General features: G+C 42.0%; 1 protein-coding gene across 1 annotated transcript in view; it reads right to left on the bottom strand.

Annotated features, from left to right (window-relative positions):
- SNRK (SNF related kinase) overlaps positions 1–15,051 on the bottom strand; it is a 43,152-nt gene that overhangs the window by 9,118 nt on the left and 18,983 nt on the right. Inside the window, exon 3 of the mRNA XM_006893057.1 lies at positions 3,473–3,614. Coding sequence (XP_006893119.1) covers positions 3,473–3,614 — 142 coding nt within the window. The remainder of the gene's footprint in view (positions 1–3,472; positions 3,615–15,051) is intronic.

Below are 15,051 nucleotides of genomic sequence, written 5' to 3' on the forward strand. Positions count from 1 at the left end.
TTGCTATGAGTTGTTTACGACTCAACGGCATTAAACAACAAACCAAAAAATGAATCCAATAGCATCTCCCTCAAATTCAAGTCTACTCCAAGTTTTTTAATGTGACTATAGGGCATTTGTAGACATTATCAAGTTAACTGGAGTTTGTACCGGAATACAAGCAATCCCTGGGTTACAAAAGAATCTGACAACTACAACTTACTCTTTAAAATGATATGAAATTGTACAACAATGAATGAATGAAAACCTAGCTTTTCTGTAGAATTTTGTTAAAAATCACAATTGAAAAATAAAATTATGTAAATTTGCCCTCACTTTGGGAAAAAAAATTAGCAAATCTGATCCTTGGCCTGTTAGCTTCTGTCTTAGTTTTGAAAGCTAAAGCGGATGAAGGGAACAATATAGAAGCACAGAGCTCACTGAAGGCGGGAATTCAACTGGAACTCTTACGGAAGCTGAGGTCATAGCTTCGGTGTGAGGGTGAATGAGAAATGAGAAACAAGCCCACTTCTCAGACGGTGTCAAGGGGAAACTTGTCCTCACCTAAGGATCTGGTCCAAAACAATGATCCCCGTGTCACTCACACAGTAGGAAGGTTACTTTAAGGAACTTTCTCGCTGCTAGTGCTCCCAAGCAACTAGGAGAGAATTAAACGCAAATTCTTTTTTTCTTGGGAATATAACTTGAAACCAGGCCTCAAAGAGTTTCCCAAGTAAGACTGCAAAGAAGACAACTTCACGTTAAAAAAATCTCTAAAGAAATAAAAAATATGAACCAGAGATACTTTAGATACTGAAATTTCCAGACACAAAATATGGAGAGAGGGGGGAGAGGGGAATAGACTATAGAACTACAATGGGGGGTGCTCTAAATAGGTCTTTTAAAAAATGAATATAGTAATTTAAAAATTAATGGAGAAATTGAACAACAAATCAAAGAGAACTTAAAGAACCAAAGAAAAACCCTGCCTGAGCGGACAGTTGTTATGAACCAATGAGTCAGAACCGACCCATAGATGACCCCCCCCCCACACACACACACAGCAAGCTTTCAAAAGCTGTCAATTAGACAGGAGGAGAATGCCCATCCTTCTCCCATGGAGCAGCTGGGGGATTCAAACTGCATGTTTTTCCGTTGGCAGCGATCTCCCTCATGAGCAGACTAAGAAACAGAAACTAGGAGAGAGGATAGAAAACAAGGGGAGAGTGAAAATATCTAACAAGTAATCAGAGTTCCAAATAAGCTTTCCATTGGAATGATAATGGCTGAGGATTTCCCAAATTCATCAAAGAGCATAAATTGTGATCTGGGGACCCTAACAAATCCCAAGTACAATGAAGCTCTTATTACTTCCGTAATAGCTTGCCTCCGGAAACCCTATGAACCTGGAGAAAGGATGAGCAACACCCAAACGTGGAGGACTCTCCTTCATAGGGTCGCTATGAGTGGCCTGCGACTCGACGGCACTTAACAAGAACATCAACACAGAGAGATCAGCTGGCCCAGTGGACAGAAAATGATGCTACCAAGCCAAAGGTGGGTCACTTTTAATCCGCAGACCTCGGGTCTTTTATTGTTTTTGTTCAGACATTGCTCTAGGTCGTATAACCCTGGTGTACAAGTTGCTGTACAGCAGTCACTTGTGGTTGCTAAGAGGCCGAACACTTTGACACTGATGTGTCAAATGAGTTAATGGTTGGCTACCCAATGCGGACAGAGAGTGGGGTGGAGCTCCCCAATTAAAACAAGCTTGGAAGCAGGAGTGGCATCCACTTCCGTAATAGCTTGCCTCCGGAAACCCTATGAACCTGGAGAGAGGATGAGAGACACCCAAGCGTGGAGGACTCTCCTTCACAGGGTTGCTATGAGTCGCCTGCGACTCAACGGCACTTAACAACACAACAACAACAATGAAGCAGCCTGAAAAAAAAACACAAAACAAAACAAAACACGCAAACCAACACCACCTTACCACCTCCCAGCACAGGACCAGTAAGACAAACCACTGACTTCTCTATAGTAATCATAGATATCATAAGATGGTGACATAACACCCTCCATGAACTGAGACAAAATAATCGTCAATCTAGAATTCTTTACCTAAGGAAACTAAGGAGTTATGTAGAATAGTTATTTCCAAATAAAACTCAGGAAGCTTGATGCTCATCAAAATACATTCTAAAGGATGCAAGAAGAATGTGGTCCTAAGTGGAAAGTATGCTATGAAAGTAGGATGAATAAAGAAAAGATTTTGCAAATCTGGGTAAAACTAAATAACTTCTATGTATATAAAATTACAATATCACCTACTAAAATATTTTATGGTATTGTTTTTAAGTATTCTGGGTCATTTAAGAAAAAAGATGGAGTTACAGATTAACAGTAAATTTTATTAAATTTAGTATATGAACACACGTATTTGTGTTAACATAACTAAGATAATCATTTTAGTAACAGACTAACTTCCAAGCATATTCATTAAAGGGGGGGAGGGGAATCAAATAAAGCAAAAGATAGTTTTCTGAAAAAAGACTGGCAAGGTGGAAAATCAAGACAAAAAAAAATCACAAAGGCACAAATTATCAGAATTGACATGAGAAAGACTTAAAACTGTATGGTATGTTAGAAATACTTGAGACCAGTAAGTTAAAAATTGAGGTGACATGGGTAAGTTCCTTTAGCAAAGTGAGCACAAGAAAAAAAATAAAGAAAATGGAATGGCAGTGTAATTGTTACAGTTAATTCTCCCAGGAGAGAGGCACTATGAAGGTCTGTGATGTGGTTGTAATTACTCTTATGTCTTTAGCTGGACAACAGATATTGACATCAGTTAGACATACTTTCACTTTTTCCTATTTTCAAAATAAAAATAATCTGGTTTACACTCTTTAGACACATGGGAAATTACTATATATTTGCAATGGTCATGGTCAATGTTTCATCATCACTGGCCTCTTCAAAGGGTGGCTATCCACAAACCACAGAGCTCTTTCTTTAGTTCACTGGGGAAAGGAGAAGTGAATAAAGCCATGAAATTCACTCTGCAAATCCAGAAACGGTACGCTGACAGCCCAGTTTGGGGGGGGGGGGGCGGGATTTTATTTACTCTTCCCTAGAACGTAAATGCTTCCAGGTGGCCTTGCTTTGATGCTGATGCAAAGAAAGGCAGTTCCCATGGCAACGTCTTCACTTCAACTGATGTGGATGCTGAGGAGGCAGATAAAGGAATCCTTGAAACCAGCTGGTTGACAAAAACAAGTCAATCCTATAATACTAAAAGTCCAATTCCATATTCAGGGGTTAACCTTAACCCTCTGACACATCACTAGCAGTGGTGGAAATCTTAAATGAAAAACCTCCAAAGAAACAGATACAAGTCCGGATGTGGATCTTCTTGGCATGGTAATAACAAGAAAACATCTGGGTTTACGGTGAGTGTTCAAGCTTTGTACATACTTTGTCTTGTACTTACTCTTTACACTCTTTTGACACGTGGGAAGGTACTGTGTATTTGCAATCCATGATCATCGTCAACGTTTCACTGTCATTGGCCTCTTGAAACGGTGGCTGTCCACATACCAACATGAAAAGGATCACTCCCAGGCTCCATATGTCTACAAAGCAAAGGCACAGCCGTCAATTACCAGGCCACTTGGGAAACGGAAAACACCACCGCTGGAGGGGTGCAGGGAAGGCGCGCATGAAAGTAGACTAACAATGTTTAGTATTTTATTTTGACTCATCAAAAGCATTTCACGTCTCACCTCAAAAAACATCTAGAGAAGAAAACGTAACACTCAATGGGACAAGGAAGGTCTCTGCCTCGCCCACTATTATCTATTCACTGAAGGCCTCCGCGTGTACCAGGCAGAATGGCACATGCGCGATCAGAGCACGAGCCTGTCCACTCATGGCGAAAACCTCACCTGGAAATGACTTACCGAGGCTCCTAAACCCGGGGACAGTGTACTCCTGCTCCTCTCATCACAAAAAACACGTGAGATGAAACGAAAACACTGGTCTTTTGAGACTTGAAAAGGATTTTGGCTAAGTTCACAATCACTTCATATCCAATCCTCAGTGCTAGTGAAGTGACCAAATTCTAACTGATAGTTTTTTTTCATATATAGGAAAAGCTCAGAGAAGATAAAAAATGTTTGTGCTGTTTAAGAAGAAAAGATGGATTATCTGTTACTTCAAAGAACAGACTGAGAACTGAAGGGAGAAGGAACCAAGAGAAATTCTGCAGCTTGAAAACAAAAGCAGTTTATTCAAGAGAGAGTTAAACAAGGGAAACAGTGGTCTATCCAGATAAGCTTCAATCACCAGAAGTTCCCCAGCAAAGGCTACACATGAAATTCCTACTGTGACTGTAAAGGCTGGGCTGGCTGGCATCTGAGGGAACCTCTCCCAATTCTAGTGACGCCAGACTGTTGTTAGTTACCACAGAACTCATCCCAATTCACTGGAGTCCTATGTACAACAGAACAGTGAACTGCTAAAAGCCAAGTGGGGAGACTGTTCGAAAGACCTCAGTAAGACAATATGACAGCTTGGGGGCTCATTTATACAGCTGTTAGTTCTCCAGATGTTTTCATTTCTCTTTTTGTTCCACCTTTTATGTGAATGACTTTACCTTTGCAGTCAAAGGGCCAAAGGAAAGAGATTTAAAAAAAAAAACCAAAACACTAACAAACAACCCACCAAAACCTCAACAGTTCATTGCTGCTGAGCTGGAACTGATACCCAGCTGACACACTCCACCAGGTTTCTGAGGCTGTGAGATTCTCCCATGGAGTCGCTAGTGGACCTTAAAGTGCTAGAGTGGTGCAGCCTTCAGGTCAGCAGCGCAACTCCCTGTGCCACTGACCACGGAGTAAACACAAGCAGCACGACTTTAATGACGCTATTTCCTATGTCTCTGAAGAGGGAATAACAGCCCACCTTCTCTTAAGGAAGCACTGGTGGCCTAGTGGTAAGGAGTTGTGCCAACAGCCCAGAGCCAGGTGGTTTGAATTCACCAACAGCTTTTCAGGGAAAAAGATGGTCAACCTCCTCTTATGCAACTTACAACCTCTGAACAGCCTCTAGAGGGTCAGCTGTGGTTCAGCTCCAACTCAACAGCAATGAATGAACGAGTGACCTTCTCTTAAAGATGCTGTGGACATTAAATGGACTAAAACCGTGGTCAGCACAGAGTCCCAGCACAGGAAACAGTCAAAGGTGGGGGCTGCTGCCCTCCTCTGTTTATCTCCATTGAGCACTGTTCTCTGTAGGATCAGGAACAATAAACGTGCAGTCTTCGTCCTTAAAGGATTCCTAATTCACTGTGAAAAACAGAGTCAAAAATGGAGCAGAGGCAAGCTCCAGAGGAGGCACAGAAGCAAAAGGGAGAAGAGAAACCAGTGGAGATGGAGCGAGATGACCAGGAGTAATTCAGGGGGTGATGCCTCAGCAGTGTGGATTCCCAGAACTGGACCATTAGCATTACAGGACTAAGAACAGCAACAAGAATCTGTAACATCTGCCCTCGAATGGGAGGGGGAGCTGGGTGGTAGTAGTTTTAATAAAATGTTGTCTTAGTAGATATTCTCTGTTCTCTTTTCCCAGAAAGACAAAAAGCCCAACCCCAAACCTGCTAACAAAACAACAAACCTGAGCTAGATCCAAGCCTCAGCTTGAGAACCCAGCACTGCCAAGGGACCCATGAAGGCTGTGATAGGGACAATGGGAACCTGTACCCTTCCCACCTTTTAGGTTAGGCCATTCCGTCAACAGGAACAACCTGAACAACCAAATCTGATGGATAGGGGCTTTATTCCAGACCCTGATCCAGCCTCCCGGCTGTAAAAATGAAAAAATACCTCTTAATAAATTGTTTAGAAGCAGCAAAGCTTCCAACTTGTGGCGCAGTAAGGATACACAGTAGAGACTGTGGTCTCTCCTAGTGGCTGCTCCCTTGCTGACGGGAAATAAGATCAGACACATGGGGGCCTGAAATGTCATCAGCTAACACGCAGCAGATCCATCTATCATCACAGAACTGAATTATGCTATTTCTACGATTACAGCCGAGTTTAGATGGCAAGGTTCATTTTAGGCAGGCTATGAAAAGATCAAAATGAAAAGAAAACAGAGTAAAAGAACACGCTAATTACTAAACTGATGAAAAGCAAACGCCCAAGGGGTGTCAGGACCAAGAGGTTTCCTAAATAATCGTTTCAGAAGTGATTTCTCTAGACAATAAAAGAAAGAACAAGAAATGGAGAGTAATAAAAAGGAGATCAGAAGAAAGGCTTTAGGTAGAAATCTCTTCTTTCCCCCAGTTTTCTTTGACTAAACATAGCCATAAGTCACAAAAGGCGGCAAGTGGACCAGTAGGTTTAAACCGACTACAGATGAAGCAGGGATCAGCACCTTTTACGACTCCCCTTACAGCAGCCAGGTTTATGCAATCACTTTTCAGTTCCAACTGTGGTCAACAGCAATTGACATCTGACCCAATACTAACGCAAAAGCAATGCTCACTTAGAATCCCAAACACTGTTTCAAATGTGTTCAGATCCCAGGAGCTCTATAATAGAAACTACAGCCTGGATTTCTTTGTGCCGAAATCTAAGTGCCCAGGCCTTCGGTCTGAATTCTGTTTACACAGTAAGAACTACCTGCCTGCGTTAAAATCACCTGGAATTCTTGATTATAAATGACTTCTTCTTTCTCCACATAATACCAGTGGGTTGGTTCTATAGATTGTTTTAGAAGTAAAAAAAACTCCCCAGTCATATAGACTAATGGTTTAAGAAAAGGTAAGATCTGGATAAATTCATGTTATCAATACAAACATTAGAAGCAAACTTTGATTATTTAACAGCGAACTTCCTTCCCTCTTCTTGTTTAAAAAAAAAATGTAAGAATGTGATGATTAATTTTATAAAACATCATTAATGTAAATGACTGTATGAAACATAAATGAAAGATAGTGTGGAACACAATGTATATCAACTTTGTTCTCAAACCATTATTTTTTGTACGCAATTTTTTAAAAAAATAATGAAGAGCATCATCTCAAATTTATTTTTTTTTAAGAAAAGCGATCCAAACTTATTCACGAGTGAAACATACATGATTAATTTGTCTCCACATGTACAGTTCTGTGACACTGATTACAGGTTTCCAGTTGTTTAATTGTTCCCAGCCTCCTTTCCCAAGCTGTTCCTCATTCATTAGCATAACTACACTGCCCCACTAAGGAGCTTATCTGATTTTTTTTTTTTTTAATTGGCTTGCATATAATCAAACTTACTTTTAAATGCTTCTCTCTCACATACTAGACCTGAGTCTACCAGGAATGGTCCTGGGCTTCAAAATTCTGTATTAACCAAACTAAGTTTACCACCTCCCCTGGCCTGTTTGTCCTGCCAGCTACTCCAGTCAGACCTTCCGCATTCAGTCCTCACGCTTCAGTCCAGCCGCACACTAGGTCAGAGATCTCCTGCATCTCACCTGCTTAGAGTCCCCAGAAGCGCGCTCTCTGACTCCCGTCTTCCCTGACTGTCATCACCTTGCAACCTGGTGGGCTGTGCCAGCAGGCGGATGGGATCGCAGCATTATCACAGCAGGCTCCAGTTACGATTTCTCCATTACTTAGAGCTCCCTGGGCACAGATGTCCCCTGCACCCAGCCTGCAGCCCACTCATTGGGGTTTGTGGAAGGCAGTGAATTTGTTAACAGTACTGCTAGCTGTCTTGATGACAGCTCACGCCGACCCATGGCAGCTGCATGCACAACGGGACAATGACCGCTCAGTGCTGTACATCCCCCTGGGACTGGCTGCTGCCGGCCCACTGGGACCCATCAGGTTCTGGAGGTAGTTTGTCAAGTTCTTGTCCATCTTAGTCGGGAGGCGCCGCTGAAACCTGGTTAGCATCAGAGCCATGTGGAAGCCTCCACCAACAAATGACTGTAGCTGTGAGTGAGGTACGCTGGCTGGGAATCAAACCTGAATCCCTTGGAAGGAAACACTTATACCACTGAACCATCAACTTCCCCCATCAGAACTAAAGAGCAAACAGCTATTCTGCAAAGTCTGTGGGCAGAGCAGCCACAAGGACACCTGAAGCAGAGGCGTTAGAATAAAGGGTGATGGAACAGCAACTCGTGTCCTTCAACCCCAAGATTAGGGGAGACTAAAAGGTACCCGTGCGAGGTAACATGTGTGCTGCAGAGAGAAATCACTGCTTGTAAGCTGCAGCTGGCTTTAGTCAGCTGTGTAAGGCCTGTGCAAACTTGTTGCACATCTAAAGAAAAGAAAAAGTTTAAGAAGTCAAAGAGTTCTCAATCATACATTGTGGTCGACAAGCGTCCCACAGACACCAAGCAGACAAGCAGTAGACGCTTTTCCACTTGACATTCCTTCATCAATCACTCTACAAGCCCACTTTTCCTACCAGTCAGGAAGCCAATTTAACAAATGAAGAGGGAAAACCAAGCAAAGATAAATGCCAGTCAGGGTTGGCCGCTTTCTTTTAGCATGACCTAATGAATAATGAACAGTGTGTCCTGCTAAAGTTTCAGAGTCTCAAGCTCAAGTCTTACCATTCTATTCTGTGCCTAACTTCTGAGTAGGGAGGGGCTGAGCAAATAGAGTACGCAAGGCCGGGTGATGTTTCCTCTGGGGAAAGCAGACCTGTGGGAAGATAGTAAAGCACCTGCCTGTTAACCAAATGGTGAATGGCTCAAAACCAGCCAGCTGGGCCACAGGAGAAAATACCTGGCAGTTTGCTCCCATAAAGAATACAGTCAAACTCCATGTGACTGTCAATGAGTAGGGCTGATAGAAGGAGAACTGATGCCCTTGAGCTGTGGTGCTCGAGAAGAGTATTGAATATATCATGAACTGCCAGGAGAACAAACAGGTTCGTCCTGGAGAGCGTGAGATCAGGGTGCTCCTTGGAGGCAAGGATTCTGAAACTTTGTCTGACATACTTTGGACATGCTGCAAGGAGGGACCAGTCCTTGGAGAAGGATGTCATGCTTAGAAGGGTGGAGGGAGAGATCAGGAGGGGAAGACCCTCTATGAGGTGGATTGATTCAGTGACTGGGATAACGGTGTGTCGGAGACAGTGAAACTGGCACAGAATAGAGCAGGGTTTAGGGCATAGGGTCGCTATGAGTCGCAGGTGACTTGACAGCACATAACAAACCATGATTACTGAAAAACCCTGGCGGTTTCACGGGTAAATACTGAATAGAGCATGAACCACAAACCAGTCTTGGAAAATGTGCAGTGTTCCTGAGTACCCTTTAGCAGCAAGGATGGGACACTGTGTCTTACAACCTTTGGCCACGTTATCTGGAGGAGACCGGTTCCGAGAGGAAGGCCTTCAATGAGACAGACCGACACAGAGGCTGTGAGGATGGGCCGGATGGGGCCAGGTTTCCTTCTTTTGTTCATAGGGTGATCTGAGTCCCGGTCAGTGGGATGGCACCTAACAAGATTCCAAATCAACAGAATGGCACACAACACAGGCAGCGAATCATAAGAAAAGTAAAAAGAGCTTTATACTTTTTTATTCAATGTATTTCTGTACGTGTTCATGATCTTACAGGAGAATAATGACTTTAAAAAAAAATAAGTAAAAACAAATTATTTGCAAAAGAATATTATTAAGTGTCCTTTAACTAGATTTTGCATGGTTCTCTTTAAAGGAACATAAAGGTAAAAGGGGGGAAAGGGGTCCAAACTTGACCTGCTCTCAATTGGAAGAACTTCCCTCTGTGGCTGAGACCGGGGGTTTGTCTGTGAGGTTCCCTGGCAGGATTCACCAATCTCCCCATCACCTGAATAACTAGAGTAAGGATTATTTAAATATTCAGCACAAGTAACGTGCTTCAAGGTTAAAAACCACAGATAATGAAACTGTTTCATAAAAACTTGTAATAGCCTTATAAAAAAAGAATGCAAGGACACAAGGCAGGACAAAATAGGGTGATCTCCAGATTAACTTCGGGGGCTGACAAACTTCATTCCTAGCCATATCTCAGTTATTACAGCATCCAGGCAGTGGACCTTGGCCTCTCTACATAGCCGAAGGGGTCAGGGTGGTGCCGCTGGCCTGTCCTCCAGCTCTAACTCCCTGCTCTAGCTCGGACCTGGGTGTTCTCGAGGCAAAGGTCACAGTGAAGCCAGAGCCAGCAGGCATGCCCATGAAGGGGACACTGCCAGACAAAGGTCAAGTGTGCAGGCTTCAGCTGTTTCAGAATTCCCATGAAGCCACAGTATGGCCTTCAAGGTGATGCTAAATACCTTGGAGAGACAAAAATCAGTTCAAATTCATCCCTTTCCAGAACTAAGTATTTCTGAGGCTGCTGTGTGAACCAAGTACCAGCTTTCCTTAGCTTAAGGGCACAGTCTTGAAGTTTTGTCCAATTTTCTTATAATACCATTCACAAAGTTTAAAGTATTCATGCTACTGTCATTGTTAAGTGCCATCAAATTAGAAGTGACTCACAGCTGATCCTCCAGGGGGGTTTCAGAGGCTGTAAATCGCACAGGAAGAAATTGCGCCTGTCTTCATGGAGCAGATGGTGAATTCTAATTGCGTGCCTCAGAGATGGTGGTGCAATTCCTTACTGGGCCACAGGTTACAAATATTTATAGAATTAAGAGACATGGCAATGTGCATTCTCCTGCTTCACGATTTTCAACTAAGGTGCTTTTCAAAGGTGGAACCCCTACAGATCTGCCTCAGTGACTTTAAATTTCCTTTAAGCTGTGATTTCATCTTTAAAATTTCCAGCAAGATTTATGACGAGAGAGATTTCACACGTCTAACTTTGAACTGGAAAGTAGACATATTCAGACTTAGTATCAAATCCAAACATTGTCCACTTCTATTTGTCTGGCCACAGTCAGGTGCAACCACATTAGAACACACTGAGCGCTTACCATTTTAAACATGAAGAATGTACTAACTGGAGGCCTAATTTAGTATTAATAGCTAGTGGGATGTTACGATGTTATACAAATCTAATTTTTAAAATATGCTTTTTGCATAAGACTGAAACAATGCTAACATAAGACATAATCTGTTATTTTTAGATGCCACCAGGACAATACTAACTCAGAGCCTACCCCGCCATCCCATAAACCAGAGAACCTCCCCACAGGGTTTTCTTATCTGTCATTTTTCCAGAAGCAGTGTGCCAGGTATTTGTCCCATGTGGCCACTGGGTGGGTTCGAACTACTAGTACTGGGTTAGCAAACAAGTAACTCTTGCACTGCAATGCAAGTAGTTGTTGTTAAGTGTCGTAGGTGACTCATAGCGACCCTATGAACTTGCATGCATGACTTTCATCTTTTCTCCAGGTTCGTAGTGTTTCCAGAGGCAAGCTATTTACGGAAGTGGATGCCACTCCTTCTTCCAAGCTTGTTTCAACCTGGGAGCTCCATCAAACACATCAGTGTCACAGTGTTCAGCTTCACAGCGACCACAAGTTACCTATGTACGGCAAGTGGACATGCCATGTAAATACGAGCTACAAGAATGTTTGAACGAAAAACAGGCCTTAGGGCCGCAGATTAGAATCACCCACCTCTGGCTTGGTAGCATTGGCAAAGCAAGCAGACAAGCCATTAAAACACCAGGCATGTGAACTTTTGGCTAACTTGTAAATGAGTTATCTTTCAAAAGACACAAAATGTTAAATGGAAAAAAAAAAGCTTTCTCAGCAATGAGGATATAAAATCTAGTGAAGATACACCCTTCTGTAACATTTATAAACACTCCCAGGAACCTGTACACTTGCCCAATTTTTTAACTTCCTCACTTGAGAATAAATAAACTTAAGATGACAAATTTAATATAGTCACACTCAAAATAACAATTTTTAAATGTTTACTTGGGTGAGCACCCCACAAATGTAATACTTTGGACATGTGGTTTTAAAATGCATACAACTTATCTTCTTACATCAAAACTGGGGTGGGGTGGGTCCCAAAACAGTAATGCATCTTTCAAGAGACACTAATGTAAACATAAAGTTGTTTCCAAGGAGGACTCCAACTTCCAGACTGTTCTTTATACAAAAATTTGACTATAAAATTCTCACATATTACATATTTTAAAAGCAATACATTTTTTCAGGTTACAAAAGTTAATATGCATTTAACTTCTTTGAGATTCTATTAGCCTATTTATTATCCTATATTCTACCAACATCATAGACAATACCTGTTGACTGGACAGGCAATGATAAACAACTTTTGTTTTCCTTTCTATTGCTCTGATGACTTCTTTCCAATTTTCATTAATTGTGGTACAATGTATATAAACTTCATATATTTTACTTTTAAAGTTCATTTATTTCCAGGGTGTGTTTCTACCTATCCTGACAAGCCCACGCTCCTGTATCTACCACCCTAACAGATATAGAACAGCTGTATCACTATCAAAAATCCCCCTGGTCTCCCCTGCAGTTCCTCCCCTACTCCCCACACCCCAGCCAGCAGCTGGCAACAAGTCAGCTTATGTCTCTACAGATTTGCATGTAAATGGAATCATCCTGTGTGCAGCCAATGTGTGCACCTCGAGTGCAGTTGGCTTCCTGCACTAATGCATGCTACATTCACTCATGCTGCATAGGCAACAGTTTGCTCCTTTGTACTATTAAGTAGTATTCCACTGCACAAATGAGATACAAATACTTATCCATTTCCGTTTTGAGCAATTATGAATGTGGTTGTTATGTGCCGTCAAGTCGCTTGCAACTCATAGTGACCCTATGTACAACAGCCCTAAACTCCGCTCTGTCCTGTGCCAATCGCACTCTGACACTCCCATTCCAATTATCCCAGTCACTGAATCAATCCACCTCATAGAGGGCCTTCCTCTCCTGCGCTGTCCCTCCACCCTCCCAAGTATGAGATGTCCTTCTCCAAGGACCGGTCTCTCCTCACAACATGTCCAAAGTATGTTAGACAGAGCCTCAGAATCCTTGCCTCCAAGGAGCCACCCGGTTTAAGCCTTTCCAGGACAAATCTGTTTGTTTTCCTAGCAGTCCATGGTATTCTCAATACTCTTCTCCAGCACCACAGCTCAAAGGCATCAATTCTCCTTCTATCTTCCTTGGTCATTGTCCAACTCTCTGATGCATAGCAAGTGATTGCGAAGACCATGGCCTGTATCAGATGCACCTTATAGCCACTATAAACATTTGCATATTCATGTTTGTGTAAGCACAAGCTTTAGATAGATCTCTCTTGTGTAAATGCCTAGGAGGGCTGATGGCACCCTGGTATAGTTCACATTCTCTTGCAAAGGAGGAATTTGAGTTGCTTCATACCCTTGTGCCTTGGGGGTTTTTCTGTTTTTAGGTCAGAGGTTACATAAACAAATTAGGTTATGTAAGTTTTTTAAAAACATGATCCATGGCATTGGTTACATTTCTACAATGTTTCAATACTTTATTTCCTTTTTATTTGGTTCTGTTCCCACTGATCTGTACCCTGCCCCTCCTCAGCCATTCATTTTTGTTTCAGGGTGCAGGCTGACCATTTAACCTGTATTATCTGCTTGCTTTAAGGGAGCACAGGATTTAAAGGTAGTGTTTCTTTTATAAGCCAATCTCTCATTTGTGTGAAAAGGGACCAACCCATTCATGAATCTTAGGGCAAGTCTCAAGGATTCCTCTCCCATCTCTAATAGTCCAGGAACTCTCAACCATTTTTCGAAACCGAAGTTTTGTTCTATCCAAATAGGGCTTTCGATTGTGTCCTGGTCAGAACTAAGTCACAACAGCCGGGCATCATCGAGTCCTGGTCTCAAACGGCAAGAGGCTGTGACTCTTGCGGGCCATTTGCCCTGGGGACTAATTAGATTTTCCAGTGTCTCTGACTTCTGCAGGCTCCTTCACTACAAATGGAAAGAGACCAGCAGTTGCATCATAGATGGGCACTTGCATGTTTTTATGATCTCAGCCACTACTCATCAGAGTAGAATGCAGATTATTCTCTCCAGGACATACATTATGCTAGCTGACCCAGCTATCTCCCCAAGGCCATGATGCCAAGCCTTCAAACCTAGTAAATCAATCCTGTAAGTTATGACTTGTTTGTATCCAAAACTGTGCCCCTTACGAAGCTTAATATATTTGCAGCATACATGCATATGTGTGTGTAAATGTGTGTGCACATGTGTGTGCATATATACAAACCAGCAGGCAGAACTGTGATGTATATTCATACACTCACATGTACCCACATATATATACTCGTGTCCACATATACCCACACATATTATACGGGTAGTGGTTGTTATTGTTTCAAGCTTGCATGTTCTAGTATTTCTAATAAGCATAGTTTGAATTTGTATTTTCCCAGGTTTCACTCTACTATTCAGAGCCACTGAGTCAGAACCAAACCTGCTGGCACCTGACAACAATGACAACTGATGATGTCAAGCATTTTTTCATATGCCACATGCATACTTTCTTTGGTGATACGTTTGCTCAAATGTTTTGCCCACTTGTAAAATGGACTACCTTAAAATTATTTTAAACAGTTCTTTATGTATTCTGGAAACATGTCCTTAATCAGATACAATTTGTTCATATTCTTCTCCCATTCTGGGACTTAATACTATCTTTCCAGGAAGAGGAGTTACTCATTTTGATATATCTATCATTCGTTCCCCTCTTACTTAGTCATGCTTTTGGTGCATCTAAAATATCTTTGTCTGAACCAAAGTTACAAAAGATCTATGATTTATTCTGGAAGTTTTGTCCTTCTACATCTCAGGCTATGACATATGGTGAGCTAACTTTGCACAAGATTTTTTTTTTTGCATATGGATGTAAAATATGGATTTTGTTGCAGCACTATGATTGAAAAAGCATTTATTCATTAATTTACTTTAGCACCTTTGCCAAAAAATCCTTACAACATGTCCAAAGTATTGTCAGATGAAGCCCCAGAATCCTTGCCTCCAAGGAGTAGCCTGGTTTAACCCTCTCTAGGATGAATCTGTTTGTTTTCTTGGCAGTCCATGGTA

The sequence above is a fragment of the Elephantulus edwardii genome, unplaced genomic scaffold, assembly GCF_000299155.1.
Source record: "Elephantulus edwardii isolate Elephantulus edwardi_28Jun2011 unplaced genomic scaffold, EleEdw1.0 scaffold00121, whole genome shotgun sequence".
NCBI lineage: Eukaryota > Metazoa > Chordata > Mammalia > Macroscelidea > Macroscelididae > Elephantulus > Elephantulus edwardii.